Source organism: Gobio gobio, assembly GCF_949357685.1.
Source record: "Gobio gobio genome assembly, chromosome: 17".
NCBI lineage: Eukaryota > Metazoa > Chordata > Actinopteri > Cypriniformes > Gobionidae > Gobio > Gobio gobio.
Window position 1 is genome coordinate 28,563,134 of NC_137110.1, and position 18,854 is coordinate 28,581,987.

Consider the following 18,854-nt stretch of genomic DNA (forward strand, 5'->3'; position numbering starts at 1 on the left):
ATGTTTAAAGCATATTTTAAATAACCTTGCGAAGTTAAACATCGACGGTTAAAATGCGCTGCTGTAAAGCTGAATTCATAAGCTGATCGCGAATAAAGTGGATGGACCAAAGGAAGCCATTTTATAACCGCAGCTAGAGCAGCTTTATCTCAGACGGTGCAGCAGAGGAAATGGTTGATTCCGTTTCATTGCTTTTCCGAAGCCCGTCTTTGACACAAATTCCACCATTAACCTACCCCTGCCTAGTTTTTGGATGGACAGATAGCCTAAGCATAGTCTTGCCGTGAAAAAGAGACGTTGTCCGCCATGTTAGCGCTGACAAAAATGAGTCTAGATTTATACATCAGGCTGTTCAAAGCGTGCAGGCTCCATGATAGTAGCAAGCGAAGGCTATTATGAATGCTATCATAATTAGCCGAATCTTCTATCCTTCTAGCCTTTGTCTTTGACCGATAAACCTTTGACGATATTCTTCCCGTTCGGACCGTCTTGCGCATAAAGAAAGTTGTCAATAGTCTGAAGGCAAGCCTATAGCATATTATTCTAGTTGGAGCACATACAATATAGCATATACTCTATATTCTCTCTGTAAAAGCGACATTCATTCACATTTTGGAATGCTTGGGGCAGTAGGCTATACATAAAGACTAGCCTACTGCCTAAAACATAATGCCTGTAAAATGTTGATTGTTGAAATGTCAGCGTTGTTTTAACTATTTTCTTTTTTTTATAACCCATTAATTATAATCCTTTTTGCGTTGTCTGTCTTACCACTGTTCTCAAAATGTGTTCGAATATACTTCTCACAGGAGCAAATAGCCTATCACAGTATAGCCTATGGCCCACCTTAGCTACTGAGTTCAGGGAATTACATTTTAAGCAACTATATGTGTCCCATCTGATTGTAGGCTAATTGGTGTGTTATTATTATTATTATTATTATTATTATTATTATTATTATTATTTTATTATTATTATTCTATATTAGCCTAATATTCTCGCCATATGTCACAATTAAAATGCTGCTTTACACAACTATCATTCACTGGGGTAACCTTATCTGAACAAAAATAGAAAATGCATTCGAAAGTGCGACGAAAGTTTCCCTCTTGCTTTCCCTGGTCTGCTTTTATCGCCTGATAGCTCAGGAAACTTCTTGTCATGGGTGTTTAGAGGCAATATCCAACATGAAAACAGATTTAAGTTTTCCTGCTTATGTTTCTTGTAACAGGTTGAAACATGACATCTCTTAAACAAAATTAATCCAACGACAAAAAAAGTTTATTTCTTGACAGCCCTGATGTTTTAAATTGGATGATTTACACGATCTCGATAATGATTGTCCAAATATTTAGGCTAAGTGTACAGCAGATGGCTTTACACATAGCCTAATTAAACACTATAAAGCCCGACTAGCATACTGTACTTTTTTCTGGAGAGGTTTTACGTTAGGCCTAGTCAAAACGGAGCTTCGAAAAGCAAGACAACACTGCTGCCAGCACTCCGAGAGACCTGCCCAATTTTCAGCGGATGATACTGATGCTCGGAATTGCCATGTTTCTTTTTACGGAAATCAATTAAATCAAATCAAATCAATTAAATCAAAAATCAATCAAGTATGCAAACACCTTTAGCTTATAATAATAATTATAATTATAATAATAACGTAATAAAAAATTAAAAAACACGAGTTACTCTTAAAACACGAGTTTACTCTTAAACACATAACAAGTCTAAGACATACACCTCCCTGCTCATCTACAGTAAGTGCTATTTAGGGGTTGTGCAAAGTTCAGTCTGATATGTATATTTTATGCATTTACATGATAGAAGCCTAATGACGTTTTGCTATCTCTCACATGGCCTGTCTGGTTGCTCTTCTCACTGCAATAGGAACTTCTCTATTCATCACACACCTGCTTGCAGCCTACAAGCAAAGACTGAGATCTTACTCAAAAACATAAAATAAAACTTTTAATATGCTTAGACAAACCTAAATAACACATTTCAAGTGGCATTTATTTTAAAACGAGGACTATAAAATACAGATCAGTAGAAAATGTTTCTCAGTATTACATGTGAAGTGCTCCTTATATTTAAACCTTCTTAAATACAGCACTTCAAACAGCTTTGAGCTAATATGATACATGCTATTAACAGGAAAACCTGTTCAGTTTATTTTTCTATCCCTAACATGGAATAGTTAAATGTGTGAATTTGAAAATTAATTCAGTTTATCCAAATACAGTCTGAAACTATCAAAACTTTACACTAGATTCTTTCAAAATATTCAGGCAAGTTTGAGGACTTGATGATTAGTCATGCTTTACATTTGTACAAATTCACAGTAAATAGTCAGTAGTCTTTATAGACTTTATATTCATCACATATTCCTAAACTTAACATACTCCTTGAATGTCACTGTGAGGCAGTTCGCTGTGACATCAGTGATTATTATATTCCCCAGAAAAGGTGTAAAGCTTGGAACAGATTTTTTCATTTCTATCTCTAGGATTCCTGGTGTGGAAACTGCTTCTTTCCCTGTTGCTATAGAGTTTGCGATCTGAGAATGTGTAGACATTTTTCTCTCTTCTTTTGACCTTACACAGCTGAGGTCAATGGGTTCATCTTGGTTCAAGTCCAGGATTTCAAAGTCATGTCCACCAGAGTGCTTATGGTCATTGAAGTCTGTGGTGCCGTTGCAAGAGTGAGACAAGTCAGTATTTGGACCACTTATAGTCTGAGAACTTAAGAACCTCTTAGCCTCCCTGCTGCCACTGTCTGCCTCAGAGCAGCAACGTTTTTGAGGGAAGGTGGGGGAACCATATTGGGTAGATTGGGTGCCTCTTTGATCATTCTTCTCAAAAGGCAATGGAGTCAGACTGGTTTTGGTTGTCAGTTTCAAGGGTTGTTCAACAGATGCATGCTCTCTGGTGCTGCCAGGCTTCTTTGAGTTGTTTGGCTCAAACACTATGGAACATGCTTTTTTAGGTTTGTCCCCTCTGCAAGATGATAGTCCATTGGAAAGGCTCAAACATGTAGACTCAGCTTTACGGTCCTTTTTTATCACTTTCACAAGACTTTGCTTCTTTGCGTGCTTTATCTTCTCTGTGCTTTCATCTGTTCCACAGGACTGTAAGTCCTGTGCTTGCCTTTTTTCCTCAGCATCAGCCGTTCCCTTCTTAATTTTAGCTGCCTGGGTTCCATTTTCCATGTACTTGCTCATGACAATGACAATGCGCCCGTTTTTATTCTTGTTCTTTACAATCTTCAGTTTGTTGCTTATTCCATTTGGCAGTGCTGTGTCCCCCTTTGCATCTTTTGTGTTCACATTCAAGTCAGCTCTACCGTTTAATTTAGAAAGATTTTTCAACTCCATTGCAATATTCCTCACCTTACTGAGGCACCCAGAATCCTTATCTTGAACCCATTTCTGCTGTAGAGCTGGAGGTAAATTCCATTCCTTGTTTGTTAACTCGGGAACTTTGGTCTCTCTGACCCTCTGATACAGGGAGTCATACATTTTAGGGTTTGGTTGATAATGGTGGTGTTTCTTGCTGTTGAGCTGGTAGTAGTGCTTCTTTTTCCCATTTGTTCGTGCATCTCCCTGCTTTTCTTTTGGATTGGGCTGGTAGGGATGGTGCTTCTTGCTGTTAAGCTGGTATTGCTGGCTTTGGACCAGGTCTGGGATTGCTTTGGGTTGGTTATCCTCATCTTGAGACACCTCCTGAAGGTCTAGAACACTGGATCTTCGAGCAAATGATGGTACCTTGGAAATTAGACAAAACAATTAACAATGAGCTTTGCTGTATAAACAAGTATTGGCGTGACTTTCACAGAAGTTAATTGGGTAATATTGAGTTTGTGGGATGTTGGTAAGTAATGGTGAATTACCTGCAGGAGAAGATGTTTTGGTTTTGGCCCTCGTTTGCGATAACCCATTAGCTGCTCTTGTCTTTCCCTAAATAGAAAAGAGTTTGAGATTATAAAAAGTCGTGATAGAAAGAAACACATGACACAAATATTTAACTTTTGATTTGTTCAGACCATTTGTCCCTTTATCAGGCAAGTCAAAGACTGTTTTGTGTATTCTTTAAAATATGCACTTTAAATGGCCCACTAGTACGTGGAATTACATACAATTTGCTCACATAAAATAAAGAACATTCTGTGTTGCTTCAGACAGCAGCTTGTTTACTAATTTGGTGAACAATCCCAACTAGAAAGAAATGGTAAAAAAAGAAAAGAAAACAGAAATATGACACAACTCATTAATAAATGGTTCTGTCACATCAATATCAATATTGCTATTAAAGGTTGTTTGAAAGGCTTTTCAAATTGGTAATATTATTTATTTGTTAGCTCAAACTACGTCAATGCACTGTAGAGAAATGGGCCATCAGCTCTTTTCCCATCGACCTTCTATAAAACAATATCGCAAAAACCTAATTAGACGACCTAGAACGATTTTATACTCAAGGGGGGCGTGCAATTACTCCAAAACAGAATTCCTCGTCACGAGGGAGACCACTAATGGTGCACGTAGATGCCAGTCAAAGGGGAGGAATGCCCGACAAAAATGTGTGCGGAATTTCTAGGAGGCGTGAATGCATGTTATCACGGAAAACTGCACATCTATCATGTAAAACGCAGTCGATTAGTGTGTGTGTGTGTGTGTGTGTGTGTGTGTGTGTGTGTGTGTGTGTGTGTGTGTGTGTGTGTGTGTGTGTGTGTGTGTGTGTGTGTGTACACATCGGCTGTAAGCTTGATGAATACGCACCATACGAAATGAATAATAATAGTAGGCATTGAAAGCGGTATACGTTTGTTGATGATGGTTCCACAAGGATTGCAAATCATCTCAAAGGATTGCATTTTTCTGGCCACGTCTATATGTAAACATCCTTGAATTGCTGTGTTCTGACCCTGGCATTGGTGTAACGCGCAATTAAATTCAGTCATATATCATAGCGCGCCTGCGCACAAGTTCTCTCCCGCTCTTGTGTGCTCCCCCTTCTGTCACTGCGAAAGAAAGTGAAAAAGAATATGCACGAGCGCAGCGGCAATGAAAACGTCTTCCCTCCTCCTCCGCTTTCGGCTGTACAGAGCGTCAAGCCCAGACTGCTTCTATGTCTCACCTGTTTTGGAAAGCGACGAGAAGTCTCGGGTCCAGAATATTTTCCTCTGGCTCCCACGTGTTATATCTAAAAGGGGCGGAGAACGAGGGAAGAGGGGGAGAGCAGAGAAGCATGAATATCACCAGCTCTCTCAACCAAACTATATAATGTGGCTGTCATTTGAACGACTAACTACCAGGAGCCACTAACATGGTCCTACTGAACCGATCTTCAAAAATTTACAAAATACTGATGAATAGCCTACTGTTAACTGCTGTTAGTAGCCTATTATATCGTTTTAAAATAGACATGTTTATTTAGCAAAAACACAACTATACCATTAAGCTTAAATATGAAACATTATTACATTATTACAGCTCCAAACCCCCACCCCCCCTCACACACATACACACAGAGAGAGAGAGAGAGAGAGAGAGAGAGAGAGAGAGAGAGAGAGAGAGAGAGAGAGAGAGAGAGAGAGAGAGAGAGAGAGAGAGAGAGAGAGAGAGAGAGAGAGAGAGAGAGAGAGAGACGTTCACATAGAAATAGCAAAGCAAGCAAGTGACATCTTGAAGGGAAACTTACTTGGGAGACCAGCCTCTCCACTTGACTAGGTACTCAAACCTTCCCTGCAAATATAACAAACAAAGCCAATTACTATTGGAATTTAAAAAAATGAATACAAACATTACTATTATTTTGAGTTTCAGAAACAAATCCATACTCATGTGTTCTCGCTATAAAATACAAACCTTACTTGCACGTTTAATACGCTTACAACATGAACAATGTAAAGTGTTTGTTAAGAGAAAACCGCAAACCTTTCTAATGCGTTTCTTTTCGATGCTTTCCACCGCGAAGACGTGCTCACCCGCGGCGGGCAGCTCCATTTTCAGCGCGCGCTGTAATACGTCTCAGTGCGCGCGCGATCGCTTCTCAAGTGAGACTCAGTTTTAACTCAAATGAGCTGTACAACGTACTTCATGCAAATAGCTATGAGCTTGACGTCACACCCAGGAGGGGCGGTGTAGAGGCTGGTCAGCCCTGTGCCGCGGGTTTACCGAGCAAATGAAGAGTCGTTATGGCAGCCCTTCTGGTCTGGGGCGAGAATTCTTCCTTTATGGCGCAAAGTATTGCCACTCGTGGCAATTAAACCATTTTAAATTTGAGCTTGATTACTTCTTCATTTGTCATTTAGCTGTTCAGGTGACTAAATCCTTATCAGCATCAGCAAGGTTTTATAATCGCGCGATTTACCATAGGCTACATTTTAAGTGATCAGTGCAGGGGCAACTTTGAAGAAGATAATATTATAAACGAATAGCTGACATATAGGCCTAAAGTGAAGTGTTAAGATAGCTATGAGTAAAAGTGTGTTTGTTTATGTTGAATAAACACCCATAGAAACACCGAGGCTACAGCCTACGTTAACACCAGGAAAATAGCCTAATTTAGATTAAAGATCATCATTTTGAAACTTGACATTTTGAACAGTGCTTTTGTTTTAATTTTCTCACACTGAAATGACTGAAATGCTACTAAATAATCAAACGGGTGGCATTGGGATTCATCCTCAATCATCTGGCTTGACCAAGACTCAGACTTGACCAAATTTCATTTGGATATTAGATTTGGTGCATTTTATTTTTAAAACGGGATATTTATTGCGTGTAGCCTACAGACATTGCGCACGCTCGTCCTAAACGGTTAATCTGTCTGGGTTTGAGAAAAAAAAGCATTAAAATAGGATAATTATTTCGTTGTTTGGAGACAAGTTGCCCACATTAGACCGTTTACAAAATGTTGTAAGACTCATTCAGCGCACGTGCGATTTAACTGCAAATGTACAATATGTAGGTCACTGTGGTTGGTCTTCAAAGCCTCTAGCACTCAACTAGCTGATAGGCATTTTCATCCGACATCTGCCTTCTGACGGCCAACGGCTGCTGTAAGACCTGTGAAAAAAAAACTGCAGTCAAACGAACGTGTGAAAACCCTGGGCATTTGCCTACTCATTCACAGTGCCACAAAGGCTGTGTGTACAATCTTATGAGTGGGAAATCACACACACACACACACACACACACACACACACGCACGCTTCTCTCTCTCTCTCTCTCTCTCTCTCTCTCTCTCTCTCTCTCTCTCTCTCTCTCTCTCTCTCTCTCTCTCTCTCTCTCTACACTTAATAAAGTGCACCCATACTCAAAATATGCACTGATACACTTACAATCATTCTTTATAGTCAGCACAATCATACATGATTTTATCATACAATGTGCCTTTGCGGCAACAAAACGGTAAAAAAAAAAATCTTCAGAAAAATTCAGCATGATAAGGGTTAACTGCAGGCGGCAATTCTCAGCCTATTGCAGAGAGGCACGACTGCCTTTCCTTATAAGGCAATGACTGCTGAACAGCATGGAAATACTTGAAAATATTAAATGAAACATATTAGTATGTAGTATAAACTGACATTATGCAGTTGCATAAAAATTAACTTCTCAGATAGATTAAAAGTTTTTCTTATAATGAATCTTGTCAAGGACGACGAGTTGTAGCATTGCAAACAGTTTCATCTCACGAACCCGTCTGTGTCATTTTACGGGAAATTCTATAGTATAAAATCAAGTCTAACCAATGCAATAGCTAATGTTTACATTAGACAATCTTGAGTTAGCCTACACGTTAAAGAACAGTATTTCAGTATTTGAAACCTGCTGATATCTGGTGCTCAAATCTCGTGCATGTGAGATGTTCCTGTTACTCATTTAAATCATGTTAAATAAAGAGTCGGATCAAAGTCCTTCTCACACTGTGCCTTAAGCAGGCTACTAACCAATAGGATGGGCTGCACTTATCAAAATAAAATCAAAGTGTTGTAAGTAGGCTAACATTCCCGCAAACCAAGAAAGAACGGTGGCTTCAGATTAAATTTCAGAACAACTGACACATTCTCTCTCTTCTGACTTCCTAGGCGACTGTATAGCTACAACAAAATACTGTTAAGAATATGAAAAACTACAAAATCTTTTTAACTAAGAGGAGAAAGGATCGTTTAACTCAAGAGAAGGACCTCTCTGATTATCATTCAATGCTGGTGCGCATTAAACTTTGAATGCAACAACATTTGTCAGTCTATTCTCCGTTTAGATGTAATGAGAACATTAAACAATGTTCAAAAAGAAGCAGAACTTCTCTATATTCAAAGATTTGATCGCAGTGATGTTTTCAAGAATTCATTGTCACATAGGCTAGATCTCTGCTGCCTTCAAATTTAACGTTGGATTTCCGAGACCTACTTGTCGCTGTTACTAAAAAGGTTGGAATGATAGGCACCTTAACTTTTAAAGTACTTACCAGTGTTTGGGCAATTGGAAGATTTAATAAAGTGTTCAACATCGTATTTGAAACCCCATTGAAAATTTCCTTCGTATAATCATAATTGTTCTCTGGAATCCAGGGGTGCAATTTTGGTTGCGGGAATAGCTGAGCTTCAGGTGCATCCATCTTTCCTTTTGTTATTGGTGGTGGAATCAAGAATTGATGCTCTTGCAGCCTCATGTAACATAAGATGTCACGACTTTGTCGTGTTTTTTTCCCCCCTTATACATGCTGCCCTGCTGAGCAAATATTCCAGACAACACGAAAATATCCCAACTGAGGGACGCGTTTAGCTGTTTGTCCTGCATTTTTCTGTTCAGCTTTTTTTTTAATTATTGAAATCTCATAACAATAATGCATAGCCTAATCTAATCAGGTGGTTTGAACTTAATTACACAATCCATCTCACCCCATTTCCACACTGAAAATTCACTGAACATTACAATTACATGTGATGGGTGCCAGGTAATTTCTCTTCTCAGAACATGACCACAGTTGTCAGGGGGACTTATACCTGCTCAGCTTACCTAATTTTCAACACTCAATAATGTTCTGCATGCTTCATTAAGCAAATGGAAGAGAAAACAAGGAGATGAACACAACCAACAAAATATCTTAAAAATAAATAAACAAGAGCCTGTAATAAAGGCTCAGTTTAAAATGATTTCCTTGGTTGTTATCACCCGTCAACACTAATTAGATTACACCTATTCTCAGTGAATATAAAGTTCAGCATTAAGCAGAATATGTGCATTGAACTTGAACATATTCATCCAGCTTGGATGATTATTAATATCTATTAATAATGTCTAAATGTGGACACATGGAATAGACCTATAGATTTTGTAGTGAATAAATACAATACATCATGGGAAAATTGCTGATGTTTCTTAAACACTCCATTATGATCATACTAAACCTACTAAACCTTGTGTATTCAGTGGCACAATTAGGTTTTTGACATTTTCTTTAAAGAGCGCACCACCCTTACACTCAGACTTTAATAAAATGTTGATGAATATTATATATATATTTACAAAACTAAAGATAGAGGTGGGGACAGAACAGAAGCAGATGAGTAGGCTGTAACTGATAGATAAACCTCTAAAACATTTGCTTGGAACTCATTTGGCTTCGGCATCATTTTTTTGGAGGAAATTCATGGTACTTTGGTTTAACAGTCAGCCATGCAAATTGTAATAAAACAAACAAAGCTGGAAATGACAGTTGAGAATATTTTGAGAATTTGTTTGATATTACCAACACTTGTCTACCAATGTTTAATTCATGACTAATCACACATACATTTTTTCGACCTTCATAACTAATCCAACCAGTTTGCATAAACAACTGAAAATGCATACTTATCTAATCACTCTACAAAAAAACCCCTCCAAGATAACATGAGTCATTTATCATTATATCTCTCTGTAATATTGAATAAACGGTAACATTGCTGTATATGTTTTAGAAGGGTTTGTGGCTTTAAATAGATTTTAAAAAATGCAGTTAATATCACAGGACAGGAAGACTGATGCAAGAATATAGTAAAGAGGGGTTCTGGGAGGCATAATCTTCAGCTTTTTATTTTTATTTTTACATAGACTAATGTTGTGTTGCAAGTTTCATTCATAATTTTCATTCATTCATCCGTCCTCAACAAATGTTGCTGGGTTTCTGGGCCCCTGGTACTGCGTGTATTGCTTTGGGGCTCCCTCAGCTAATATCGGTGTCCCCGCCCTCGGGAGGATCTTTGTGGTTCCCCATGGCTCTGGGCCAAGGACTTAATCCCACCTTTTTTCCTTTTAGTGATGACCCCTGGGTAACTATGCAAATTATGTGGGATTGATCAGGGGTGTGCACCTTTTGAGTAATACGTTGATATCATGTCTGCTTGATTTTCCTATGAACCCCATCCTCCTGAATGATGACTTTAACCATTGTCAAAAAAGCTTGTGTAATGTTGGTCAACTCTTCATGAGTTGTCATTTTTTACCATGCTTGTTAGACATCCTTTTTCATGAGTTATCTTCGGATCAACTGGATTGCATCAAGGACTCTGTAGTAGAAATATTGTTAATGTAAAAAACTTTGTACTGGAATGAATACCAGGAATAAAATGTCATTCTCAGAACCCCTAAAGGTTGTCTAATAGTACCTTAAATGCACATATTATTACCTAAATTATACATATTAGTACCGCTTGAATGGGTACACCGTTTTGTACCCCCTGTTTATTTTATGTGTTTGCCTATTACTGGAATAATATTGGAATATAATAAGATGCTTGTATTATGGTACAATACTGTACATATTTGACATTGGTAATATGATTTTATTCTGACTGTTCTATTTGTCCCATGCAAGTGCATGGCTTGGGATTTTGCCACAACCTTAAAATGAAAAATGAATATATTATATACACTCACCTAAAGGATTATTAGGAACACCATACTAATACTGTGTTTGACCCCCTTTCACCTTAAGAACTGACTTAATTCTACGTGGCATTTATTCAACAAGATGCTGAAAGCATTCTTTAGAAATGTTGGCCCATATTGATAGGATAGCATCTTGCAGTTGATGGAGATTTGTGGGATTCACATCCAGGGCACGAAGCTCCCGTTCCACCACATCCCAAAGATGCTCTATTGGGTTGAGATCTGGTGACTGCGGGGGCCATTTTAGTACAGTGAACTCATTGTCATGTTCAAGAAACCAATTTGAAATGATTCGAGCTTTGTAACATGGTGCATTATCCTGCTGGAAGTAGCCATCAGAGGATGGGTACATGGTGGTCATAAACGGATGGACATGGTCAGAAACAATGCTCAGGTAGGCCGTGGCATTAAAACGATGCCCAATTGGCACTCAGGGGCCTAAAGTGTGCCAAGAAAACATCCCCACACAATTACACCACCACCACCAGCCTGCACAGTGGTAACAAGGCATGATGGATCCATGTTCTCCTTCTGTTTACGCCAAATTCTGACTCTACCATCTGAATGTCTCAACAGAAATCGAGGCTCATCAGACCAGGCAACATTTTTCCAGTCTTCAACTGTCCAATTTTGGTGAGCTTGTGCAAATTGTAGCCTCTTTTTCCTATTTGTAGTGGAGATGAGTGGTACCCGGTGGGGTCTTCTGCTGTTGTAGCCCATCCGCCTCAAGGTTGTGCGTGTTGTGGCTTCACAAATGCATTGCTGCATACCTCGGTTGTAACGAGTGGTTATTTCAGTCAAAGTTGCTCTTCTATCAGCTTGAATCAGACGGCCCATTCTCCTCTGACCTCTATCATCAACAAGGCATTTTTCGCCCACAGGACTGCCGCATACTGGATGTTTTTCCCTTTTCACACAATTCTTTGTAAACCCTAGAAATGGTTGTGCATGAAAATCCCAGTAACTGAGCAGACTGTGAAATACTCAGACCGGCCCGTCTGGCACCAACAACCATGCCACGCTCAAAATAGCTTAAATCACCTTTCTTTCCCATTCTGACATTCAGTTTGGAGTTCAGGAGATTATCTTGACCAGGACCACACCCCTAAATGCATTGAAGCAACTGCCATGTGATTGGTTGATTAGATAATTACATCAATGAGAAATTGAACAGGTGTTCCTAATAATCCTTTAAGTGAGTGTACTTGCATTGGATATACACACCTGCATAAACACACACTCACAGTGTCAAAAGCTGTCACAGTTATAAATTAAGTGCCTTATTGCCACTTCTCATATGAGAGTGGGAAAACAGATTGTCTCACAGTGACTCATACAAGCCCTCTGAGTTAGGCACTGATTGGCTCAGCATCCCTGAGAGTGCAGTACATAAACAGTAAGGTAATGTTCATGATTATTGAACAATGACGACAAGCCAGAATGAGTCACTGTGGTACACTCTATTATTCTATGTGCACACATACAATTGCTTCCTGTCTAGCTCTTCCACTCTTTCTCTCATACTCTTTTTCTCTTGTGGCTCTGACGCACAAACTCTCTGGTAGTAAAGGTTAATCTGTAGGCCTAATACACTCTCAGAAAAAAAGGTACAAAAGCTGTCAGTGGGGTGGTACCCTTTCAAAAGGTACAGCTTTGTTCGCAAAGGGTGCATATTCGTATCTTAAAGGTACATATTAATTTCATAAATTAATTCCATTATTTTTTGAAAGCATAAAGCCCCAGTAACAGCTTTTTTCCTGAGAGTAGTTTGTCTGTGTATAGCTGACTCACACCCATTATATATCAAATGTAAAATATATATAATTTAAAAAACATATATTTCAAAATAGAGGATGAGGTGGAAACTGAGAGAAATGTTTGAAGTGACCTCGAGCGTGGCAGTCAGACATCAGTGGGGGGTGATTAGCTTCAGACACTCTCACCCTCACATTTCCACATTAACACAGAGCAGCATGATCAGCATCCGCCTCCATAACAAGCCTTTTATAATGACATACTCATTTCACGGGACTGCATCCCTCAGGCAGACCCTCTGTATCCTTCTGGCAGACTCATGCTACTGAGATCAAATCCAGTTGATAACCGCACAGCAATAAAAACAGGATAACAAATTGTGTATAATATGATGTGTATGATATTTGAAAGCAATTATGTGCACCTCACGCCACATGCATTCTTACAGATTTTATGAAGCTATTTTATCGAGAGCAAAATAGATTGACAGATTCAGGATGTTTGTGTGTTTTTTCTGGATCAGCGCACTGAAATGGCTGTGCTAAAGTCATTGTTACCACAACTGCTGGAGTGACTGGCTCTTTTAAACACATGGCCTGCAGCCCCACGCAATGAGCCACCCCCACAACACACACTTACATGGTGTGGACAGACACACACACACGCATGATGCACGTACACATCAGAAGTCATGATACACACACAAAAACACAAACAAACACACACTCTCTCCCTCTTTCATACACACACACATTGAGTGTCACCACATCCCTGGAGCTGGAGATGGGGGGATGGGAGAAGCGATGGAGACAGAGCGAGCGATAGAGGGAGGGGTGGAGAGACGGACTGCCAGGCTCGTGGAGGGGAGTCGGTGGAATTCTGCAGGTTGCCGTGGAGAACAAGTCAATACTGTATTGAGCACTTTGCAGTCACAAGGAAAGAAAGTGAGCAAAATGAGCTCTGAAGTGAAGTGTGTGCATCAGAGTGTGTGGGGTCGTGCACATATACCCATAACCTGCAGGTAACCCTCAAACAAAAGACACACAAGAACAATGGAGTCAATGGTGTTTTCCACACATATTTCAAATATTTATTATTTATTTTTAAATGCACATGCAATCTTTTTCAACAAACACATCATATGTACATCCACATCAGGATCAGACATCCCATGTGCCTTTTTTTAGTGTGATAGAATTCTACATGAAATATATACTGTGAAAATCACTAAGTAAATAATATTTCATTGATTTGAAGTCCCCTCAGGCCTGACTAATGTTGTTTCATCAGTATCAGACATTCCATGAACCTTTTTTAGTGTGATAGAATTCTTCATAAAAATATATACTGTGAAAATCACTAAAGAAATAATATTTAATTGATTTAAAGTCCCCTCAGGCCTGTTTCATCTGTGTACAAACCTGGCTAAAACATCACTGAATTGAGCTAATTATATTAGGTTAGACTAACAAAAATAAGTTTAAGGGTTAGATCGGGTAGAAAAGTTCTTTTCATGTTGCTGTTTACAGTATATTTAAAGGACATAAACATAAAGGTTTTCAAATGAAATATTAAGCATGTCGCTGCAGCATAATATTACTGTAAACCTTAGAAAAGGCCATATGACTTCATGTCTTTGGAACATCTCCATCTTAGCACACTGTATCCTCTTCTAGCACCAGTGCCCACCACCTCTGTCATGCAAATCCTTGTTTTCCTCTTTTGCTTGTGGAACAAGGCCATTGATTGGAGTACCTAACTTAGGCCTGGCCGCTCTCTCTCTCGCCTGCCCTCAAAGACTTCCTGTGGGGAGGCTAATTTGCCTGTTTGCATGTTAATGTAGTGGAGCAGGAGAGAGAGAAAGAGGAACAGATTTACTTTCAGTCAAAACTCATCAGCAGCCAGCCACAAACAATGATCCATCAGCAAAGTCTTGACTGGAGACGAGCAATTTTCCTATCAATTACATGCCGGATTATCATATTTCAGGAAAATGACTAAATGTGAAATGCACAGTGGTTGCTTTTGGGTACTTGAAAAACAAAACATGGTTACAGAGTAATGTCATGATTAATGAGAAAGGTATTATTAACAAAACCAAATGATCAGAACCAAATGCTTTATGCTGTAAAATAACTGGATTTATTCAAGTCAAAAATAAGATTAAATATCAATTAATCAACCGGACCGTATTAGGTTACACCAACAAAACTAACTTTTGGTCAGGTCAGGCCAGGTAACGACTTTGGGTAACAACTGCACTTTTTTACTCTTTACAATGATTTCATCAGTTTTTCATTCATAATAAATCCCAATTGTGTTAAACTGCACTGTGAGTGTTGAATGCAAATTATTATTTATGAATGAAACTAATCTGAAATGGACAACTAGTGCTGAATCAACAAAGATCCAGAATCCAGATTTCGCTGAATGGCTAAATGTTCTCCTTCCTGAGGGTTACATTTCTTTGAACATTATTTCGCAAGTTAGACAGGGAGCTGGTCCAGCTGGTCCAAGGGAGCTGGTGATTTTGCCAAAAATGTGTTCAGCAGAATGGAAAGGTACACTTTATTTATTTCAGAGGGGATTCATGATGTTTACGGTAATTTAGAAAGAGAGAGAAGGAAAGGTCCTGTGTGCGGTCCTGGACTATATGACCCTGCCCTCTTTCACACACACTCCCACACACTTGGTTGAGACTCTATAAATAACCCACCCCCCATCTCAAACAAAGACACGGACACTTGCTACCGTCCAGATCACAGGACTCAAAACATAATTAAATCAGTCAACGAGTCTAAAGTGTTCCTTGTTGGATTCTGACTATGTTAACGATGCAGAGCTATTCCCTGTGTGACTCTTTACAAAAAGGTTATTGTGTTTTTACTAATCTATATGTTATTATGTCTGTGTGTGTGTGTGTGTGGGGGGGGGGGGGGTGACTATTTTGTAGACAATAATAGTACTTACTGACCACAATGTAAAAACATTGTAACATTGTAACATTTAGTTTCACATTTAATTCAATGTGTAACTTGCTGTTTCTTTGTAAATATTTATGACATTTTCTAGCAATTTCTGAGTAAATCCTACACCATTCTTTTCAGTGCATAGACCATCAGGACAAAACAACTATACGAGCACCACAAAAGTACTTCCCAACTTCCAAACAATAGACAGGTATAAATGGCAACCATTATTAATAAAAAATAAAATACAAGAGTAAAATAAAAAAGTACAATAAAGTTCTTTTTTATACTTTTATGGTGACAAACTCACTCTCCGCCTCCCCACACTGTATTTTGCATGTGACTCATTGGCCAAAAACAAAAAAACAAAACATATTTAAAGATGTATTGGCTTATAGCATTATATGTTATATAGATTACAAAAATATCACAATAATATCGTTATCATGAATTATTTTGGCCATGATAATCATGTAAGGAAAATATAAGATTGTAACAGCCAACTTTGTAACAACTTTGTGAAAAGAGCTGAACACAATTTAAATCATTATTCACTCTCAAATCAAATCATTAATGCAAATTATTATATGCAGTAATTCAATTTAAGTCAGCATAAAAACAAGAAGAAAAGACTATCGCAAATTGTTTTTTACAATTCTTCTTTTGTATTCCATGGAAAAAGTAATTGGTTTGAGAATGATCTACAATACTGTGAATAAATAATGACATAATTTATCAGTTTGGAGTGAACTATTTCTTTAAACAGGGACAGAGAGTGCCTGAAAGGCCACCCCTGGCTTCAGTTCAGATTCTGCAGAACTAACAGTGTGTAAACCAACCCTGATTTGGCACTGGTCAGCACAGACGCTCACATAAGTTCTCTGTTTTTCACACACACACACACACACACACACACACACACACACACACACACACACGCACGCACGCACGCACGCACGCACGCACGCACGCACGCACGCACGCACGCACACACACACACACACACACACACACACACACACACACACACACACACACACACGCTTATGAAAGGCCCTGGAAACTGTCAGACATCTCAGATATGTGTGTATGTGTGTATGTGTGTTTGGAGGGCATTACTGTCTAAGGGTGCGTCTTTGTTGTTATTTTCACAGTACATCTGCAATTCCTTAGACACGTGAAATGTGAACAAGAATTTAGCACTGTCCAAGTTTGTGTATGTTGCTGTATTTCCATATGTATATACAGTATATATATATATATATATATATATATATATATATATATATATATATATATATATATATATATATATATATATATATATATATATATATATATATATATATATATACTGAACTCGAGCATAAATTATGGATTTTGAAGAATTTCCCACTGCTGGTGGAATTTAAATGTGCCAGAGAGAGGGAGGGTGGGTGGAAGGAGAGGGAGGGTGGGTGGAAGAAGAGGGCAGTATGTGAAGTTTACACAAGCCCACGAAAGGGAGGTAGAATTTGTGTTGTAGGTCTAGACGGTGAATGTGCAGGACCGGGAAAGGAAAGTCAAGTCAAGTCAAGTCAAGTCAAGTCAAGTCAAGTCAAGTCAAGTCATCTTTATTTATATAGCACTTTATAGAATACAGACTGTTTCAAAGCAGCTTTTCTGCAAAAAAATTATGTCCAGCTCAATTCAGTTCTCATACAACAGCGTCCGTACAGTCAGATCAATAATATTGTTGAATATTACAGTTTTTTTAAAATCGCTATGAATTTTTTTTCAATACTTTTAACAAATTTCCTAAACTCTTAACGCACCAACACACCTACATCACGCAATGGCCAAAACGATTAATTTCATGCTCAAAATCACACATTGTAAACTAAACTCCAAAACTAATTTTCAGAATACAATAATTCACTAACACAATACACTATGTCTACCAAAACCCTAACACATGTTCTCTTCCAACAGGAACATTTGGTCAAAATAAAAAACTTAATCAGCTGAACAAAACATCTTAAATTGGGAGACATGTGACCTTACTCAGTTAATTGAGTTAAGTGAACTACTTTGTTTAAAATTTGAGTAAACTCAAAAAAGCTGTGCAGCAAGTTGCCTTACAATTTTAAGTTTTGTCAACTTTTCTTTTTTTACAGTGCACACCTACCACACACAATTGTCAATACGGTTAATTTAATGTTCAAAATCACACATTGTAAACTAAACTCTAACACTTATTTTCTAAATAAAATAACACACTACAACAATACACTAACAACATGTTCTCTTCCAACAGGAACATTTAGTCAATCATAGCACAATGTTATAAAAACACTAACACTAGATGGAATTACAGAAACTGCATTATTTTTTGTGTCAGATCTGCCCTTATACAATAGACACTTTATTTTATTGATCATAGATTGTGTGTCTTTTGAAGACTCTCCACATTTGTGTTTTGTTGGGTTTAGTAAATGCATGCATTTTGTTTCTTTTGCTGCAGAAATTCAATTAAAAAAAAAGAATAACCCATCCCAGGGTAGTTTTATAGAATGCCCTTCAGTTTTATTTCATTATCAGCAATCACCATGTTGACAATAGCAAGTTCCTGTTCTTCATTCAGGAGCTTTCCTCTGCCCCCTGAGGGAGGTAGATGTTGAATCCTTAGATAGACAAAATACAGTTACATATTAGAGACCAGAGGCATACAGTCACTGAAATACATGGTAAAAGTATTTACACTTTGCAGAAGGAGAAGGAGCCCTTATACAATATCATACCTGTTGGTTTCTGGAAAAAAATCTGGATAATGGATGCCACTGTGTCCCAGCTGAGATTTGGCTGTACTCATTCACCAGCCCCTCTGATAGCCTGTGGTTTGTGACATGGTCTATGATAGTAGGTCTTATTTCATCAGTTACCCTAATTCTGGCCCTTCTTTGAATGTCACCATGCATTCACCCTCCTCAATCTCTACCTTGCCCTTGTCCAGGCATTCCTCTCCCTTGCTCTTGTCCCATTCCTCTCCATTGTCCTGGTACTCATCTTCCTCTCCCTCATAAAGGCATTTTCTTACTTTCTTTGTGTTGCTCTATATTCCTTTTCCACACAAGATCATCCCAAAGATGTCCTATTTTACTGTATACCATATGGTCATGAGATTGAAAGAACATCAACACCTGAACAAT

At 38.4% G+C, this 18,854-nt stretch overlaps 1 protein-coding gene across 1 annotated transcript; it reads right to left on the reverse strand.

The window, feature by feature from the left end:
- Window positions 1-1,693: 1,693 nt before the first annotated feature.
- LOC307140678 (E3 SUMO-protein ligase CBX4-like) lies at window positions 1,694-6,186 on the reverse strand. Its single transcript, XM_079840335.1, has 5 exons — window positions 5,939-6,186; window positions 5,703-5,746; window positions 5,139-5,204; window positions 3,895-3,961; window positions 1,694-3,769 (listed from the first exon to the last, which is right to left on the reverse strand). Exons 1-5 carry the CDS (start codon window positions 6,005-6,007, stop codon window positions 2,384-2,386), a joined length of 1,632 nt encoding a protein of 543 aa, XP_079696461.1. The 5' UTR covers window positions 6,008-6,186; the 3' UTR covers window positions 1,694-2,383.
- Window positions 6,187-18,854: the final 12,668 nt, after the last annotated feature.

Bases quoted from the DNA above. Each gene is read 5' to 3' on its own strand.
- LOC307140678 (XM_079840335.1), bottom strand. From the start codon at position 6,007: ATGGAGCTGCCCGCCGCGGGTGAGCACGTCTTCGCGGTGGAAAGCATC. The intron at 3,962-5,138 runs GTGAGACATAGA...TTTTCTATTTAG, and splicing joins CTCGTCGCTTTCCAAAACAG to GGAAAGACAAGAGCAGCTAA. The intron at 3,770-3,894 runs GTAATTCACCAT...CTAATTTCCAAG, and splicing joins CAAAACATCTTCTCCTGCAG to GTACCATCATTTGCTCGAAG.